The sequence below is a fragment of the Diospyros lotus genome, chromosome 8 (assembly GCF_014633365.1).
Source record: "Diospyros lotus cultivar Yz01 chromosome 8, ASM1463336v1, whole genome shotgun sequence".
In the NCBI taxonomy this organism is placed as follows: domain Eukaryota; kingdom Viridiplantae; phylum Streptophyta; class Magnoliopsida; order Ericales; family Ebenaceae; genus Diospyros; species Diospyros lotus.
Window position 1 is genome coordinate 7024714 of NC_068345.1, and position 16684 is coordinate 7041397.

Sequence of the window (16684 nt, forward strand, 5' to 3'; positions counted from 1 at the left end):
CTTTGTCTGCCAAAATTTTAATGCCATATATACACATATATATAATTATGTATATATTTGTATAGAATGTTCAAAATGTTAAGCGATAACTGCCAATAACTGCTACTTCTTTGTTTTTTATTTTATATTTTATATATTTACAATGTAATAATTTTTTCGTCGAGTTTGATAATTTTTAAAGAGCGACTAATTGTAATAAAATTTAAAATTTAATGATTTCTATAAAGTAAATTAAAATACAAATATTATTTGGCTATAGATAGAGCCAATAACTGCCCATATAATTTTCTTAAGCAATCTTCTTAATAAATTATTTTTTTTCCAATTAAAGGACCTTTTCAAATACACATACATACATATATATATATATATACACACTTAATTTTCATGTCAAATCATAAAAAAAATACAAAAATAGACTAAATTTACATTAGTTAGGGTCAAACCATCTAAACCCTAAACCGACACAGCCTATTAATAAAATACTCTTAAAAGTTAATCTTAATCTGAAAGCTTCTTTTGTTTATTAATTGTATAATTTTAATTTTGAACTACTATTAATTAAACCACTTCCAACTTGTTGAATATATTGTTTGTAATAATATAAGGTGTTAGTTTATAATTTATGCCAAAATATAAGTTTTATACACCTTAGTATTTTGGTGCCACTAATTTGAGGCATAAATTTTGGGATACAATTTTACAAAATTTTTAAAATGGAGATCGCACCCTAAACCCTAAACAAGATTATACTCAATTTTAATTCGATAGAGTTGGTTATGGGCCTAAAATTATAGATTTATAAGTGATGATACTAGACCAATTATCGAAATCTGTCTCGAAATAAGTACCTGTAAGGGCGGGGCTTTTATCCCCCGAGAGAATTCCAACGCTCAAATCAGTAGAAAAAGATACCCAAAATGAAAAGTAACTCAGTAGTCAGATACTCATACTTGTAAAAGTTAACCTCTATTTAAAGATGGCGTAGAGTTTACTCTGAAAAGATAGGATAATTTTTGAAAAAGACGTCATATCTTTGAAAAAGACATTGGAGAGAATCTCGGTTGACCGAGTCAATTTTGTGCAAAATCAAATATGGGATGAAGATCTAGAGGACACGTGACACTTCCTGAGACAGGCACGTGGCAGCACTAGACTGATAGTCTCCGAAGGTAATATAGTAAATTTGCCCTTAATAAAATATCCCTCATCAATCAGTTAAAACAAGTTTATTATAATGATTTTTAGATTCAAATTTTGATAAACTAATATTTTTCCTTACAAATTTCATATAATTGAAGCAAAAATAGAAATAAAAAAATGTTAAAAAACTGGGGTCGGCTTGTGACCTGCAGCCCACATCCAAATGTGGGATTAAAGGTCAACAGTATGGTTGATTTGATTTGGTGGGTCCACACATATATATATATATATCCATAAAAAGATAATTTTTATTTTCCAATAAACAATTTTAATTCATGAATTTTTTATGCTGGCCAAGAATAAAGGGATTTCTATGCATTAAATCTTTGATGATCATGAAATATTGGACCTGTTTGGATGACAAGAAAATTCCAATTTTTTGAAAGTAAGTGGGTCCTTGAGTGGGGGAAAGGAAAAGAAAAAAATCAAATGACTAGAACTGTGGAATTTCATCTTTGTCTTCCTCAAGCATGCATCACTAAGTAACTATTTTCCACAACATCATAGTGAAATTCATTTTGGAGGCTTTGTGTAAGGTTTTGATTGACTAAAAAATAACAAGGCGAATGTCAAAATTTAGTATCATCATATTAAGTTGAAATTAATGGATCGAATGTCAAAATTTAGTATCATTATGTTAAGTTGAAATTAATGGATCGAAATGTTTGTTAATCTCTTAACATAGTATATTTAGGAAAGAAGGAGTCAAGAGACTAAGTGTCAAACATATTTTATCTTATTATTAAAAATAAAAAAGTTGTACCTACTTAAAAGTTAGAAGTTAAAGCTTAGATTATGCAATGAATACAGTTACAATAGTAATCGAATAAAATCGTGCATAACTTTGACCTTAATTTTAGGCTTTTGAACGAGTTGTGAATGACCATGTCATCAAAGACTTTGTCACACCTTAATCAAAGAATTATGAGCCCAAATTACTAATCTTCTATATGTATTAAATCGACTTGTCAAACACGTACAATAATTCACAAATCACGTTTACCAATTAAAGGTTTTTACCCCTTCAAAGGATACATTTGAAAGGATAAAATTTAAAGCAATATCCTCTCTTTTCTCCTATTGACACGAAGACTTCTTTTACCCCAAAAATTTCGCTTGAAAGCACAACACCTATTGCTCAAGAAAATCTTCACAAAGAGTACTACACGCTCCCAAAATTGTATCACCATCATGCCTAAAAAGTTATAATTTGTTATTTCTTTTGCATGCCAATCTTCTTTTCATTGATAACAACATATCAAGTTAAACTCTTATTAAGTTATTATATAGTTGAGGATATAAATCCCATCTCTTCATTCATAATTCTTATTTGTCTGAAACACTTAGAACTTGTTCCTTCCAGCTCAAAGGATGGTCGAACGGAAGGCTCGAGGCTTGCCGTGGATTTCAGGGTAGTTGAGCCTTGCTGTGGGCGTGGGTGATCTGGATACGGTATTGAGAGGATGAAAGATGTTGCTGAGTTGTTATTGATGGGACAGTCCCTAGGGGTCGGACCCAATAGGATTAGTACGGTCTAGAACTCATATCATTGTTACCTAATTATAGTAATTTACCAAATTTTTCTTAATCTTTTTCTAATTCTTTGCTAAATATTCGTTATATTATATCTATTCTTTTTGCATCGGTCTTTGTTAATCTTCTTCTCACATATTTTTATAATTAACTTATAACTTCATTTTTTCTGCATAATTGTCAATGAATTAAAACGAAACACAAAAAACCCACATTTTAAATCTTTCTAAATTCAAAAGTTCCCCGAATGCAAGACCATAATGCATGAAATTGATGGCTTTGAGAAGCCAACTTGAAAGGCAGGAGGAGCGTGGCGTATGGGATTGGGAGGGGAATATATAAAAGCTTAATTAGTGGGGGGCACACACAAAGGAAATTTCTCAAACCACAGTGGGTAAAAGCAAAGCAAAAGGACAGAAAGAAGACTTGTCGAGTCATATGGTGATGGGCCCACAAGCCAGATCTTGAGAAATCTCTTGTGATTTTTGGATGACTGATTAGGGAAAAGATTGGTCAAATTGGAGATCCTCTTGATTTTGGGAGGCATGGTCCCAACCTGCCTGCAAAGTCAAACGACTAGATGGAGTCATGGGCTATACATACACACATATATGTATGTATATATATATATACATATATATAGTAACAAGGAGATGAGTGTATTGACAAATGGAGAAGATATGAACAAAAGCCAGTGGTCAAGCTTTGCTTTTTCTTAATTTGAGAAGTTGCATGGATTCCATGAAGATCTTAATTGGGGTGGTTGAAAGATCTCAACTTGATTGTTTAAGGTAATAGTTTAGTTGAGTATTACAAGGGGTGGTTTAGACAAATATAATATAATATAATATTATAAATTTAAGATCATGGGTTTTATTTTTAATTTTGTTAATGTTTAGGTCATTTGAAATGCTATTAACAAAAATCTATTTAGGGTAATTTAAGAGATGTTGAAGTGGAAAGAATTTTGAATTAAATTAATGTTTATATCGAGGTTATTTGTTCAAATACGTATTTTAATTCTTGTATTTATATATATTTTATTTAAATGTTTTAATTTTTTATTGTTTAAAACACGAACATAAATTATTTAATTTTGAGTCAATTGTATATATGAATTTTTTGTTATTTTAATTACACCCCTGAATTATGTAATTTCGACAAGTTTGTTGAGAACAATGGATTAAGAGATGTAGTTGAAATAATAAAAGATTTAGAGACACAATGGACTCAAAATTACAAGTTTAATGGTGTCTTTGAATCAATAAAAAATTTGAGTGTCTAAAAAGAAAAAAAAACATGTGTTTGATAACATTTAGTTGGAAAAGAAAATATTTGTCAACTTGCATGAAAAACAAAAATCACCTCCTTTAGATGGAATTTTTCATGAAAAAGAGACCAAATGATACTTTAATGGTTGTACTATAGAATTCAATTCTATAGAAAATATAGTATATTAAACAACAAAGATGGAATCTAATTCCTTGAATGAGATATTTTCCATGAAATTTCCATGCTATCATTGGAAAATTTTGAAAAAGGAAAATGTTTTCCAATTTCTTGGAAAACAATTCTCACCTCTCTCCTAGTTATAATTTTTTATGAAAAATGGACCAGAACATACTTTAATAAGTTGTACCGTGAAAATTTTTCATGAAAAATGTTAGGCAATCAGACATGTAAGTATGGAAATTTTTTCATTGATGTGATATTCTCTATGAAAAATAATTCTAACCAAACACACGTTAAGGGTGTGTGTGATAGCATTTAGTTAGAAATGAAAGCATTTTCCAACTTGTATGAAAAACAATAACAATCTTCCGTTAAATAGAATTTTTCATAAAAAAGAAGCAAAAATATGCTTTAATAATTATAGTATGAAATTTAATTTTATGAAAAATGTAACGTGTCAAACACCAAACATGGAATTCAATTCTTTTGATGTGACATTTTTTATGCTATTAAACATACCTTAAGATTATTTCTTGCGGAGACAATCACCATTCTTTAAAATTATATAAAAATATTATTTTTACACTTATAATTTTAATATTTAAAGTGATAGTGGTGCCTTAACATATTACATTATCTGTTATGTAAATACAAATTTAAAATACAATAACATTTCCAATACCCATTTTATTTATTTTAAGAAATTGTTGTAGGAAAAGGGGGGTAGAATTTTGTTTTAAGAAAAAGAAAATAACACGTGGCAGACAGGCTGTGGGGCCCAGTAAAAGAAAACATTCATAATGTGAGAGAAAAAAAAGAGAAAGAGAAAATATAAGATAAGATGTATGTAGCGTGAGATGGGAGTGGCATTAGACACGGATGATGATGATGAGTAGAATATGAAGAGGGACCCACAAAGATTTAGAAAATATTTTGTAGTGGGGCCCACCTCCCCTTCAATCCTATTTCATGTCCCTTTCGTTATAATTACAACTTGCAAGAGAGATAGGTTTCATGTTTCAATGTCGCCTCCCCTGTCCCTCTCCCTCACTCATTTCTCTATTTCTTCCTTTGTGGTCCCAACCCTTAAATCTTTCTTAAATTTATTTTTTTTCTTTATTATTATATCATGCTTCTGTAATATTGCAAATACAATTTATTATATTTTAAAAATATCAAATAAAACCTACTCTACATTCAAGATTTAAGCCCAAATAAATCAATGTATATTAAGATGCGAAGTCAAATTAATTATTATATTTTAAAATAACATTTATTAAAATGAGTAAGATAAATTTGTATCGAGATATATAAGATTATAAATCATTCTAAATTTTTTATTAAATTGTTAATTTTTTTTAGAATGTATTAAGAGACATGCGAGTTATTTTTTTTATTTGTAAGATTTAAGATAAATTCATCTGGAGGGTAAGAGATGAATTTATTTTTTTTATTTGTAAGATTTAAGATAAATTTATCTGGAGGGTAAGAGATGAATTTATTTGAACAATTTCAAATAAAAAGTCGTATGATTTCTTTTTCAATAGTTATTAGATAAATTTTAAAAATATAAAATATTTTTATCTGAAATATTTTTCACATCTTATTTTTTTCAATCATATTTTTATTAAAACACTACATAAAATTAAAGATATAAATTATTACTTTTTAAGGTTTTTTCAAATTTGGATTGGAGGAGGTTCGATTGAAGCATTTGCAACTATGGAATTATTTTAATTAGGATGGAGTTAACTATGTTAATGGAATTAAAATGTTGTTAGAAGACATTACAAAAACTTTTACAATAATAGGTAATTTGGTCTCAATTTTGAAAATACAATAACTTATTGTATCCATTTGACAATTTCATTTTTTTTTTAGGGTATGACTTGATGATTTAATCCATTGTTTAGCTAGTTTTGGGTGGGTTAGAGAAATTTAATTAAGTAGAGGCCCATTCATGCAATTTTCTTTTTTCTAACCTCATATATATATATATATTAATTCATATTCTATGATCATCACTTAATTCATATTCATTTTTTAGCTAATTTGAACATTTTTTTATTAATTAAAACCATTGGATGATTCATAACATAATATAATCATCAATTAATTAATTATAATCATATCAATTGAAGTCATAAACCCTTTTCCCTTAAAAGTATTAATATGGGGTTAGGGAGGGGAAACTTAATTGAGAGATTTCATCCCACTTAATAATATGAAAATATTCATACATAATTCTCACACTCCCATTAAACATTAATTATTAATCTTTGATTTACTTTAAGCGAGCAAGCGATGAAAATAAAGAAAAATAATGATAGTAAAGAATAGTATTTTAGACATTTTTCAAGACACTAAATTAACCAACTAGAGGAGAATTATATTATATATATAATTAAAACCATAAGAAATGATATAATGATGAAAAAGAATTAATCTTAAAATTTTAATAGATGATCATCAACTAATTCAACTTAATTAGAGCTAGCTAGCTGGGAGAGAGAGAGTGTGTGTGACACTATGTAGCAGTTGTGTGTGTATAAATGCATGGTTATATAATTAGGGGGGGGGGGGGTGTTGAGTAAATAATTATATAATATATATAATTATATTATATATATATTATATATAATTTTAGTGGTGGAAATGAAAGAATGAGTTGATTTTGGGACAAAGGCTTCTCCCAGAAGGCAGCTTTATCCTTTAGTTGGGGGAATGGAATGGAGCGCAGTAAGCGTGACTCTAAAGTCTCAGGAAAAGGACTCAACAGGGAAAGCTCATGACACTTGTCTCTCAACCAAATTAAAGCACTACCATCCTCACTATTCCTATCTATCTATCTATCTATCTATATATATAAGCAGTACGTACGTAGTTTTTGTTTTGAAAGGTTTCCCACAGATCCCAATTAAATTCCCCTAAAATCCACCAACCTCAACCTCCTCCAGATTAATTATGAAGATAAAATGAGAGGGGAGCAGCAGCTGTTGCTGGATTTAATTTGGGCTTCAGCAAATCCATCAAGTATCAACCCCTCCTAGCTACTTGAGGATGGATGTGGGGCTGTGATATATATATATATATATATATGAATGACTTTCTCCATCTGAATTGAGACCGAATATCATGGCACAGTCTGTGTTGGGCCCAAACAATAGAAAATTTGATTTGGGATTTTATAGCTAAATTCGGATACCAAAAGATCAAATTTTTATACAAATCATATATATCAGTGGATTGTACAGATACAGTGCATAGAGAGAATCTAGTGGGAGATCACAAGGCCAAAAATACTCAGACATTTCCTGCAAAAGTCTCAGATTGCTTCCCAACTACTCTATATATATATATATATAACAACAACTACTTCTAAAAGTAAAAACAAAACTAAAAAAAGAAAAACACTCCCATCTCCCCCTTTCATCCATTCATAGCTACCTATATACCCACCACCTACCAACCTCTCTCTCTCTCTCATCTTATACACACACACACACATATATATAGGGCATGCACTGCTGATTTGCACAGTCCAGGCAACTAAGCATCATCATTTGAATTCAGAAGGCCTGGTCTCCTTGCACATTTTCTTGAACAAAAATGGATTTGAAGCAGCCAGATATCACTACTCCAGGCTATACCCAGAAACAAGAAGAGGCAGAAGAAGAAGAAGAAGAAGAAGAAGAAGAAAAAGAAGAAGAAGAAGAAGCAGAAGAAGAGGAGGAGGAGCAACATATTCAAGAACAACACTTTCATGTGTTAGCAGTAGATGACAGCACCATTGACAGAATGCTCTTGGAGAGGCTTCTCACTGTTTCCTCATACCAAGGTATATATATCACATCTATCTAATCTCTCTCTCTCAATATATATATATATCAGTAATTAATTCTCTCTCATAATGAATTAATTCTTTATTCATGTCACACGCACACACATACATACATATATATTATATATGTGCAGTGACTTGTGTGGATTCTGGAAACAAAGCTTTGGAATTCCTGGGATTGCTTGAGGGCAGTGATATTAACATAGATTCCAGATCAACAAGCTCTGCTGCAGCTCCTTGTTCTTGCACACCTTCTGATTCTTCCCAGCACCCATCACTCCAAGATGTGAGAATTCATTCTAACCCACCTTACATTTTTATCTTAATATCTCTCTCTTTCATTTTCTAGAGGTTAATTTCCTCTCTCTCTCTCTCTCTCTCTCTATATATATATATATTTATATGCCAAGGAAATGTTTACACACACACACACACACATATATATATGCACACACACTATTTTCACTTTATATCTAACCCTATATACTCCACCATAAACAAGGGTTCTTGAAGCTCTTATGTATGCATGCTCATGAACAGCTAAGAAATGGTATTTATGCAGATTTTTTCTTGGAAAAACAAAGGAACTCACACACTTAATGCATGGTTCAATTATGTAATTCTATATTGATGAAATTATATTTATATAATATATATATATATATATCCTTGAACACAAAAAAGCTTCAAAAGTTGATCTAAAAATTATGCAAATTAAAGATGTAGATGGCAATTTAGATCCGAAATTAGTGTTGCTCATGGTTGTTCCTTCCAAGGCTTTGATGCAAAGGCCCCACAAATAGTTTATGCACATGCATTGGTGGATGAATAGTACCCTATGAATCAAGTCAAGCATTTATGGCCATCTCTTAATTTGTAACATTTATCAAAAGATATTTTCCTGAATCTAGGGCTGTTTCCAGTCAGAATCCTTAATATTATCTGTGTCAACTGGTCACTCCTTTAAATCCAAACTGTCTTCCATAGAATGGGTGGGCTCTAGCAACTTATTTGACTATCTAGACAATTTATTTCTTAATCTAGGGCTGTTTATACTAGCATTTTTCAAATAATAGTTTTTGAAAATTCAAAAAATTTGGCAAATGGTTGGAAAAGTACTTTTTTTTTTTTTTTTTTGACATCAATGAGAAGGAAAAATTAAGCCATTATTCTTCAAGTGTGCTTCTGGTAAACTCACCACCCCCTGATCCACATTTTCTTTACAAATGTTAATTATCAGTATTTATCTGGTAGATACATATATAGTTAAACATATATAAATGCCATCACCTAGAACCAGATCCTTAACCAGACACATTCTCTCTCTCTCTCTCTCTCTATATATATATATATATATATGTGTGTGTGTGTGTGTGTGTGTGTGCTCTGAATATTGCAGAATTTTATGTAAATCAGGTGCAAGGATCAAAAGTGAACTTAATCATCACAGATTACAGCATGCCAGGGATGAATGGATACGATTTGCTTAGAAGAGTCAAGGTAATTAAGCTTAATCATCACAGATTACTCCTGATCTCGGATTGGTTTATTTAAATTAATTAAGCATCAAATTCAATACTCACACACTAATCCTGCAATTAATCAGTCTTTGGGTTAATACATATATATATATATATATATTCTCATATCATCACTAGTTATAAAGTTTGATGTTTCCTCCATTTTCAACTCAATCAAATAATTGCAAACTGCTAATTAGTTAATTAATAAATAACAAAAATTACAAGCCTTTTCCATTTCTTGTTATGCAGGGCTCTTCTTGGAAGGATATACCAGTAGTTGTCATGTCATCAGAAAACATACCTGCCAGAATCAACATGTAGTAATTATATATATAATAATTAAGCTTCTTAATTAATTTTCTCCAGTTAAATATTAACCAGCCCCAGCCCCATTTGTGTTGTACATGATTAATTAACTTGTATAGTAAGTTTATGCATAATGTTTGATTATTTCTTGCATGTATAAGGTGCTTGGAAGGAGGAGCAGAAGAGTTCCTACTAAAACCGGTTCAATTGTCTGATCTGAGGAAACTCCAATCTCACCTTTTAAAGCCTAATTTAGCCATTCATGCATCCCATATGAATTTGGTTCAAAATGATGTAACAGCAGCAGCAGCAGCAGCAGCGACGACGAGGACGACGAGGAGGAGAGCAACAATAACGCTAATGAAAGGCAAGCAGTATTATCTCCCAAGAATGTCACGAGAGCCGGCCCAAAATGAAAGAAGTACGTAGCTAGTTCATTCAGTATAAGTAATTAACCTACATTAATATTTTTTAATTTTCTTTCTTTTAGGGTACGTATATTAATTATCTACGTGTATGCATGCATGCATGCATGCATCACTCACCCTCCATTGTATTATTAACTTAATCAATACTAATCTTATGTTAGAACAACTTCATTAATGTTAAACTAAGTGTGTGTGAGCTTGTATATACAAGTACAAAGCTGCTTTTTATTAGCATGGAAGCTCTAGAGGGTTTTAATTTGTTTTAAGTTTTTTATTATAAAATTAGAAGTTTGATATGAAATTTAGAGCACTGTAAAAGTTGTAAGTGTGCAATGTGTCACATTGGTTTGAGTTAATTTTATATCAATGATGCAACCTTTTTTTTTAAGAAAATTATAACAACGATTCCTAAGATTTGCCTTAATTGAAAATGATAGTGATCTCTTCTATTGTTTAAAAATAAATTAAAATGACTAACATACTCTTATTTTATGTTCCATGCATCCGTCTTTTCATTTTTTTTCCCTTAACTTTGGAAAAGAATAAAAAAAAAAAAAAAAAACACGATTCAAGACAATGCTTGAAAGTGTAATAAATTTATTTTGTCTCCGACAATATATATATTTATTGTATTTTATTTTAAAATTCAAAATAAATCTATTGGTGAAAAATATTTTCAAATACGATACCGCTAATAAAAAAAAATTAAGACTTAAGATTATATATAAGGCGCGCCTCAACCACAAGGCACAAGAGGTGCCAACCCCTGCACCTTAGATCCCCCGAGATAAGGCACTGTCATAAAAAGGCACGCACCTATGATTTGTTGAGGTGCACACCTTATAGCACAGGCGAGAGGCGCGCCTCTCATATCTTTAATATATTTAAAAAAGGTAAAAAAAAAAGAAAAATCCAACCTGGTGGAGACAGACCCAAACCCTAAAAGCCTATTTTCCTTAATTCTTTAGAAGAATGAATGCTTAGGGTTTTAGATTCAAGCAACCATTGCTTGGAGAGAAAAGCAACAATCCTTTCAATCAAGTAACCAACTAACTAGCCCGCATGGGCAGCCCAGTTGGTCAAGAAGGGGGCACAAAATGTCTTTCGTGGTGAATCTTGAACTAAGATCGAGGATCGAATCTCTCAAGCGGCAGTATGGGGTACCTCTCTCCAAAGTGAGGGGGGTTCCTTATGCGCAGTGAGCTCGGGTCTAGCTACTGCGTCCGGCTGAGTTACCATGATTAACCTCCCCACGTCCTGTCGGGCCGGGTGTGGGGGGCGCCCGGGGTGAACGATTTCACCTTTTGGACCAAATAACCAACTAACCAATTCCAAAAGTATAGGCTCACAACTTTCGAAACTGAATAGGCTCGTAGTTGTAGCCATGAAAGCTACTAAGCTAACGGGTAGCTTTTTGGGTAACTAAATAACGAAACTTGACGGTCATCAAAGCAAGAAGTATAGGCTTGCAAGATCAAGTGGGAAGAGCAAAACTTGACAAGTCTCGCAACTACGAAGCTAACGAGTAATTTTCAAGTAGCAATCGAGAGCCACAACTCAAAAAGTCTTTAGGTAAGTGAATAAAGCTGTGTATTTTCTATCATAAGGCCAAGCCTTTAAGTAAGTGCAAGGAATCATACAAATCAAAAGTCTTCTCTAGATAGCTGGATAGCCCAACTTTCAAAATTCACTTGTGTTGGTCCCTTAGAGTATGGCTACTCAAGAGGGGGGTAAATTGAGTGATTAAAATCTTTCTCAATTTTAATAAATATTATTGATTAATAATTTTATTGAAAAATATATATATTTGATAAATATAATAAATTGTATTTGAGAGTAATAATAAGAGTGTGTTTGATTACACACATTTTTCATGAAAAATATGTAATTATTACAGATTTATGGAAAACAATCAAACACTCTTAATTTTTCCATGAAAAAATATGTATGGTACAACCATTTAAAACTTCTTTTCATGGAATTCATTTTCCAAGGGGGTGAGATGGTTTTTGTTTCCTAGGCAATATTACCTAGAATTAAATTCTAGGTAATGCAATCAAACACACCTTAAATGTAAGTCACAAGATATAACAAAAATAAATACAATGAGGCACAACATAATTTATAATGGTTTGATATTTTCACACATACCTAATCCACTCTCCCAAGGTCTAACCATCCTTAGGGTTCTACTAAATCAAAATCACCAAAATTTCTACACTAGCTCACCTTGTAAACTAGATATACACCTAGATTACAATGGGTTCTAGACAACCACTACACCAAGGTTTTCTCCCTAGCTTACCTTGAAAACTAGATTCACTTAGATTTTAACGGTTCTAGAAAATCTATACAATCTACAATAGTAATTTAAATGTTACAAATAATTTGTCCACACTTGGACACAAATAAACAATTAAGAACAAATTATACAAGACAATAATATTTAAATAAATAAATAAATGGTGACCTCAGTTTGAATGGAGAAGATTGGATTCAGCTTTGTGATATCTTTTTCTCCTTTTGCCTTGTGGCTCTTCGGTGGATGAATAATGAATCCTTGAGAGCCTTGGAATGCTTGAAAATTAGCTTAAGAGCTTTTGGAAGTTTTGGATGTGCAATGGATACTCAAAAAATGAATTTGGGAGTATTTATAAGCATTTTAGCCATTAAAGAAATGATTAATATGAAGTTTGAAATTTAAAAAATATTTAGACTTTCTCCAACAATAAGAAAACATGTCTCACTTTTAATTCAAAATAAATTTAATTTTTGTATGAGAAATCAAGATTTGAAAATTCAAATATAAGCTTTTGAAACATAAATGATTAAAATAAGAAAACATGATGAGTAAAAGAAAACATGTCTAAAACCAATTGTCTTTAATTTAAAATAAATTTACTTTTTGTATGAGAAAGAGAAAACGTGTATAAAAGTAATTCTCCTTTAATTGAAAATAAATATACTTTTTGCATAAAAAATAAAAACATTTATCAATAAATAAAAATTCAAACATAGACTTTTGAGACATAAATGATCAAAAAAAGGAAACATGTTTAAAGACAATCCACCTTTAATTTAAAATAAATTTACTCTTTATACCCATTTTTAATTCAAAATAAATTTATTATTTTCTTATATGAGAAAGAAATACATTTATATCATAAAAATATTTTTGTTAATCATCAAAACTTAATTAATATGAGTAAGTTAGCTCAACAACTTGGTTGTAATATTTTTTTTAAATTTCAGTCTTTTATGAAGTCTTCTAGTAATAAAAAAAGATTTAATATGAAAATATGTTCGTTTTTCCAATCCAAATAGCACAAATGATATAATTTGTAATTTTTGCAAAAAAAATTATGAAGGGAGGAATTTATAGAGCTAAGTAGCATATTGTTGGAGGATTCAGTAATACTAAATCTTGTGCAAAATCTCCATCATATATACTAAAGAAGAAATCAAGGAATTTATGGAAAAAAAGTTGCAGTGAGTGTGAAGAAAAGTTTTATTCTAGATTTTAAAGATGTGGATGCTTTTAGCAATGATGTAGATGAAGATGACATTTTTGAACTTAAAATTAAGAGTTCAAAAGAGTATAGTAGTAACTCTTTCAATGCAAATAAAGTCAAAGTAAAAGGGCCAATGGATGTATTTTGCACTCTTAGTGCATGTGGAGAAGGTATTGCAAGATAGGAAGAGGATGAGACAAACTACAATGAATGAAGTTTGTAAAAATGAATTGCATGAGACAACTTGTGAAGATATAGCTAAATGGATGTACGATGTGACAATTCCATTCAGTATTGCAGACTATGCTAGTTTTGTTGTGATAGGTGAATCCATTTGTCAATTTTGGCACTAGGATGAAGCCACCAAGTTATCACGAGGTTAGGGTTCTTTTGTTACACAAGGAAGTTGCTAATATGAGACAAATGATGAAGTCTTATGAAAAAGAATGGGCAAAGTATGGTTTCTCTATTATGGCTGATGGATGGATTGATAAGAAACAAAGAACTTTGATAATTTTTTTGGTAAATTCTCCAAAGGTTTCATTTTTCTTGGAATTTGTTGATGCTTCTAATTATTCAAAGATTGGGGAGAAAATGTTTGAATTACTTAATAGCCTAGTGGAGCATGTCGAAGAGAAAAACATTGTCCAAGTTGTCATTGATAATGTATCTAATAATATCATTGCAAGTAAGACAATTCAATTTTGAATTTATTTACAAAATCTTCAATTCATTTTCATAATCTTTACTTTAGTTTGTGTTTAAATTTAAAACTTATTTTCTTATCTTAACTTTTAGGGGAGTTATTGCAAGCAAAGTTAAAATATTTATGGTTGGACTCCTTGTATGGTGCATTGCATTGATTTAATCTTAGAAGATATATGCAAAATGTCTTTTGTTGGTAGGACATTGACGAGGGCAATGCAATTGAATGCTTATATATATATATATACATATATACATGTTAGACTAGGAGTGGTGAATATAATAGTTTTGAACTACTATGGCACACACCTAAGAGGGGTGGTGAATTGTTATTTTAAAAATATGATAGAACTTGCAAACTTTTTGATCCAAATGAGATTTTAGTGATTTAAAACATAAAATGTATAAAATGACAAATACAAAGCTTAAAGAATATGAAACAAGAAAGATTAAGGACACAAAGGATTTATAGTGGTTCAATTTAAACCAAACTTAATCTACTACGTACCTTAGCTCCCATTAAGGATTTTAAACTAATTCACTAAAACCTCATACTTGATTCCAAGTAAGCCATCTAGTACAAGACTAAGAAATTACAAATCTCATACTTATACACAAGTAAGCCCTCTAGCTTATAAGTTAGGAAAAATACAATAATATAAATTGAAGAAGAGGGTATAAAAGCTGACACTTTTAGTTATAGGTTCTCTCAATCAAAATACAAGGCTTTGAAAAGATAGAACAATGAATACAACAAAAGCCTTACTAATGAAAATGAAAGAATACAAATTTAAGCACAATAAAAGCTCTTGATCACTTGGTAATTGAACAATGAAATCTTCAAAGAGCTTTAAATGAGCCACCAGTCCTTTATTTATAGTTGCGGGTAAATATATCAAAAAATCAGACCGTTGGTGGTGGTTGGAATGCATTTAATGCCTAAAAAAACTAGTTGTTGGGTGTTCCTACGATAGAAACGGTCGACAAATACAAGGCATCGGTCGACAACTCATTTGAAACTGTTGACATGTCCTTGTGTATAAATTATGTTGGTCGATAGATGCGAAAGCATTGATCGTCAGATAGAGTGCAAACTTCAGAAATAAGGAGGCTTGACATTTTGCCGGTCGACAGTTCATTGAGGAATGGTCAACAAATGAACAAAAAATGAACGATCGATTGATAGATGATGAATGATCTGTTGACAAATGAAGGCCAGCTTTAGGAAAAAACATTTTACCAATCGACATGTCTTCTCAACCAGTCGACAGATGGCCTTATTTCTTTTAAAAAAAATGTTTGCTTCATTTTAATCCTTTTGACCAACAGTTTAAACAAACTTTTGATTTTAATTTTACAAGACTATATGTATAGAGATTGAATTAGATCACGTTGACTAGATTTATGAAAACATTGTTCATTTAATGATAACTTGTTTGATAAAGAATTCAAAAGCCAATTGTTATTTTTCTTCATCAAAACCAATCACTCAATTTGAACATAAAACCAATCACTCGATTTGAACATCAGAATATGTTGAGGAAGTTTATAGGAAAAAGAGAGCTTGTTTGAGCCAGTATCATGAGATTTGCAACTGCTTATCTCACACTTTTGAGAATACATAAGCAAAATACAAATTTGAAAAAAAATATTCACCTCAGAAGACTATACAACAAGTAAATGGGCTAAAAAAGCTGAGGGTAAAAGAGCAATTACCACCATATTAATGCCCATATTTTGGACTAACATTGTTTACATTCTTAAGGTATTTGATACTTCAGTCTGAGTCCTTAGGTTGGTTTGTAACACTTGAGATTTTTAGACTCAAATATGATGTAATATTCAAGATTTTTAGATTCAAATATTTGAAGAAATATGACATTTCAAAGGGTTATAAAGATATTGAGGGAAAAGTTCAGTTTTTGAGCCAGGAGCAAAATCGTAAATATTGAAGTTTGGATAAAAATATAATTTATCTAAAATCTTGGGATATTAGCGTAATAAATTATTTCTCTAGGGATATAAGTGCAATTAAAAAAATGAGTAGGACCAAGTTGCAAGGGGTCTAAGTGCAATTATCCTAAATAGTTCAGGGCAGGTTGTAATTCTTGAAACCTCGTAATTAGACCGTTGGAACAATGAATTGAACCAACTAACCATTGGAATAATTGGAGAAGATTT

The 16684-nt window shown here is 30.8% G+C and overlaps 1 protein-coding gene across 1 annotated transcript; it reads left to right on the top strand.

Moving 5' to 3' along the window:
- Positions 1-7572: 7572 nt before the first annotated feature.
- On the top strand, positions 7573-10452 carry LOC127807938 (two-component response regulator ORR10-like). The gene is made up of 5 exons (XM_052346175.1): positions 7573-8026; positions 8164-8315; positions 9446-9529; positions 9802-9869; positions 10020-10452. Exons 1-5 carry the CDS (start codon positions 7798-7800, stop codon positions 10285-10287), a joined length of 801 nt encoding a protein of 266 aa, XP_052202135.1. The 5' UTR covers positions 7573-7797; the 3' UTR covers positions 10288-10452.
- Positions 10453-16684: the final 6232 nt, after the last annotated feature.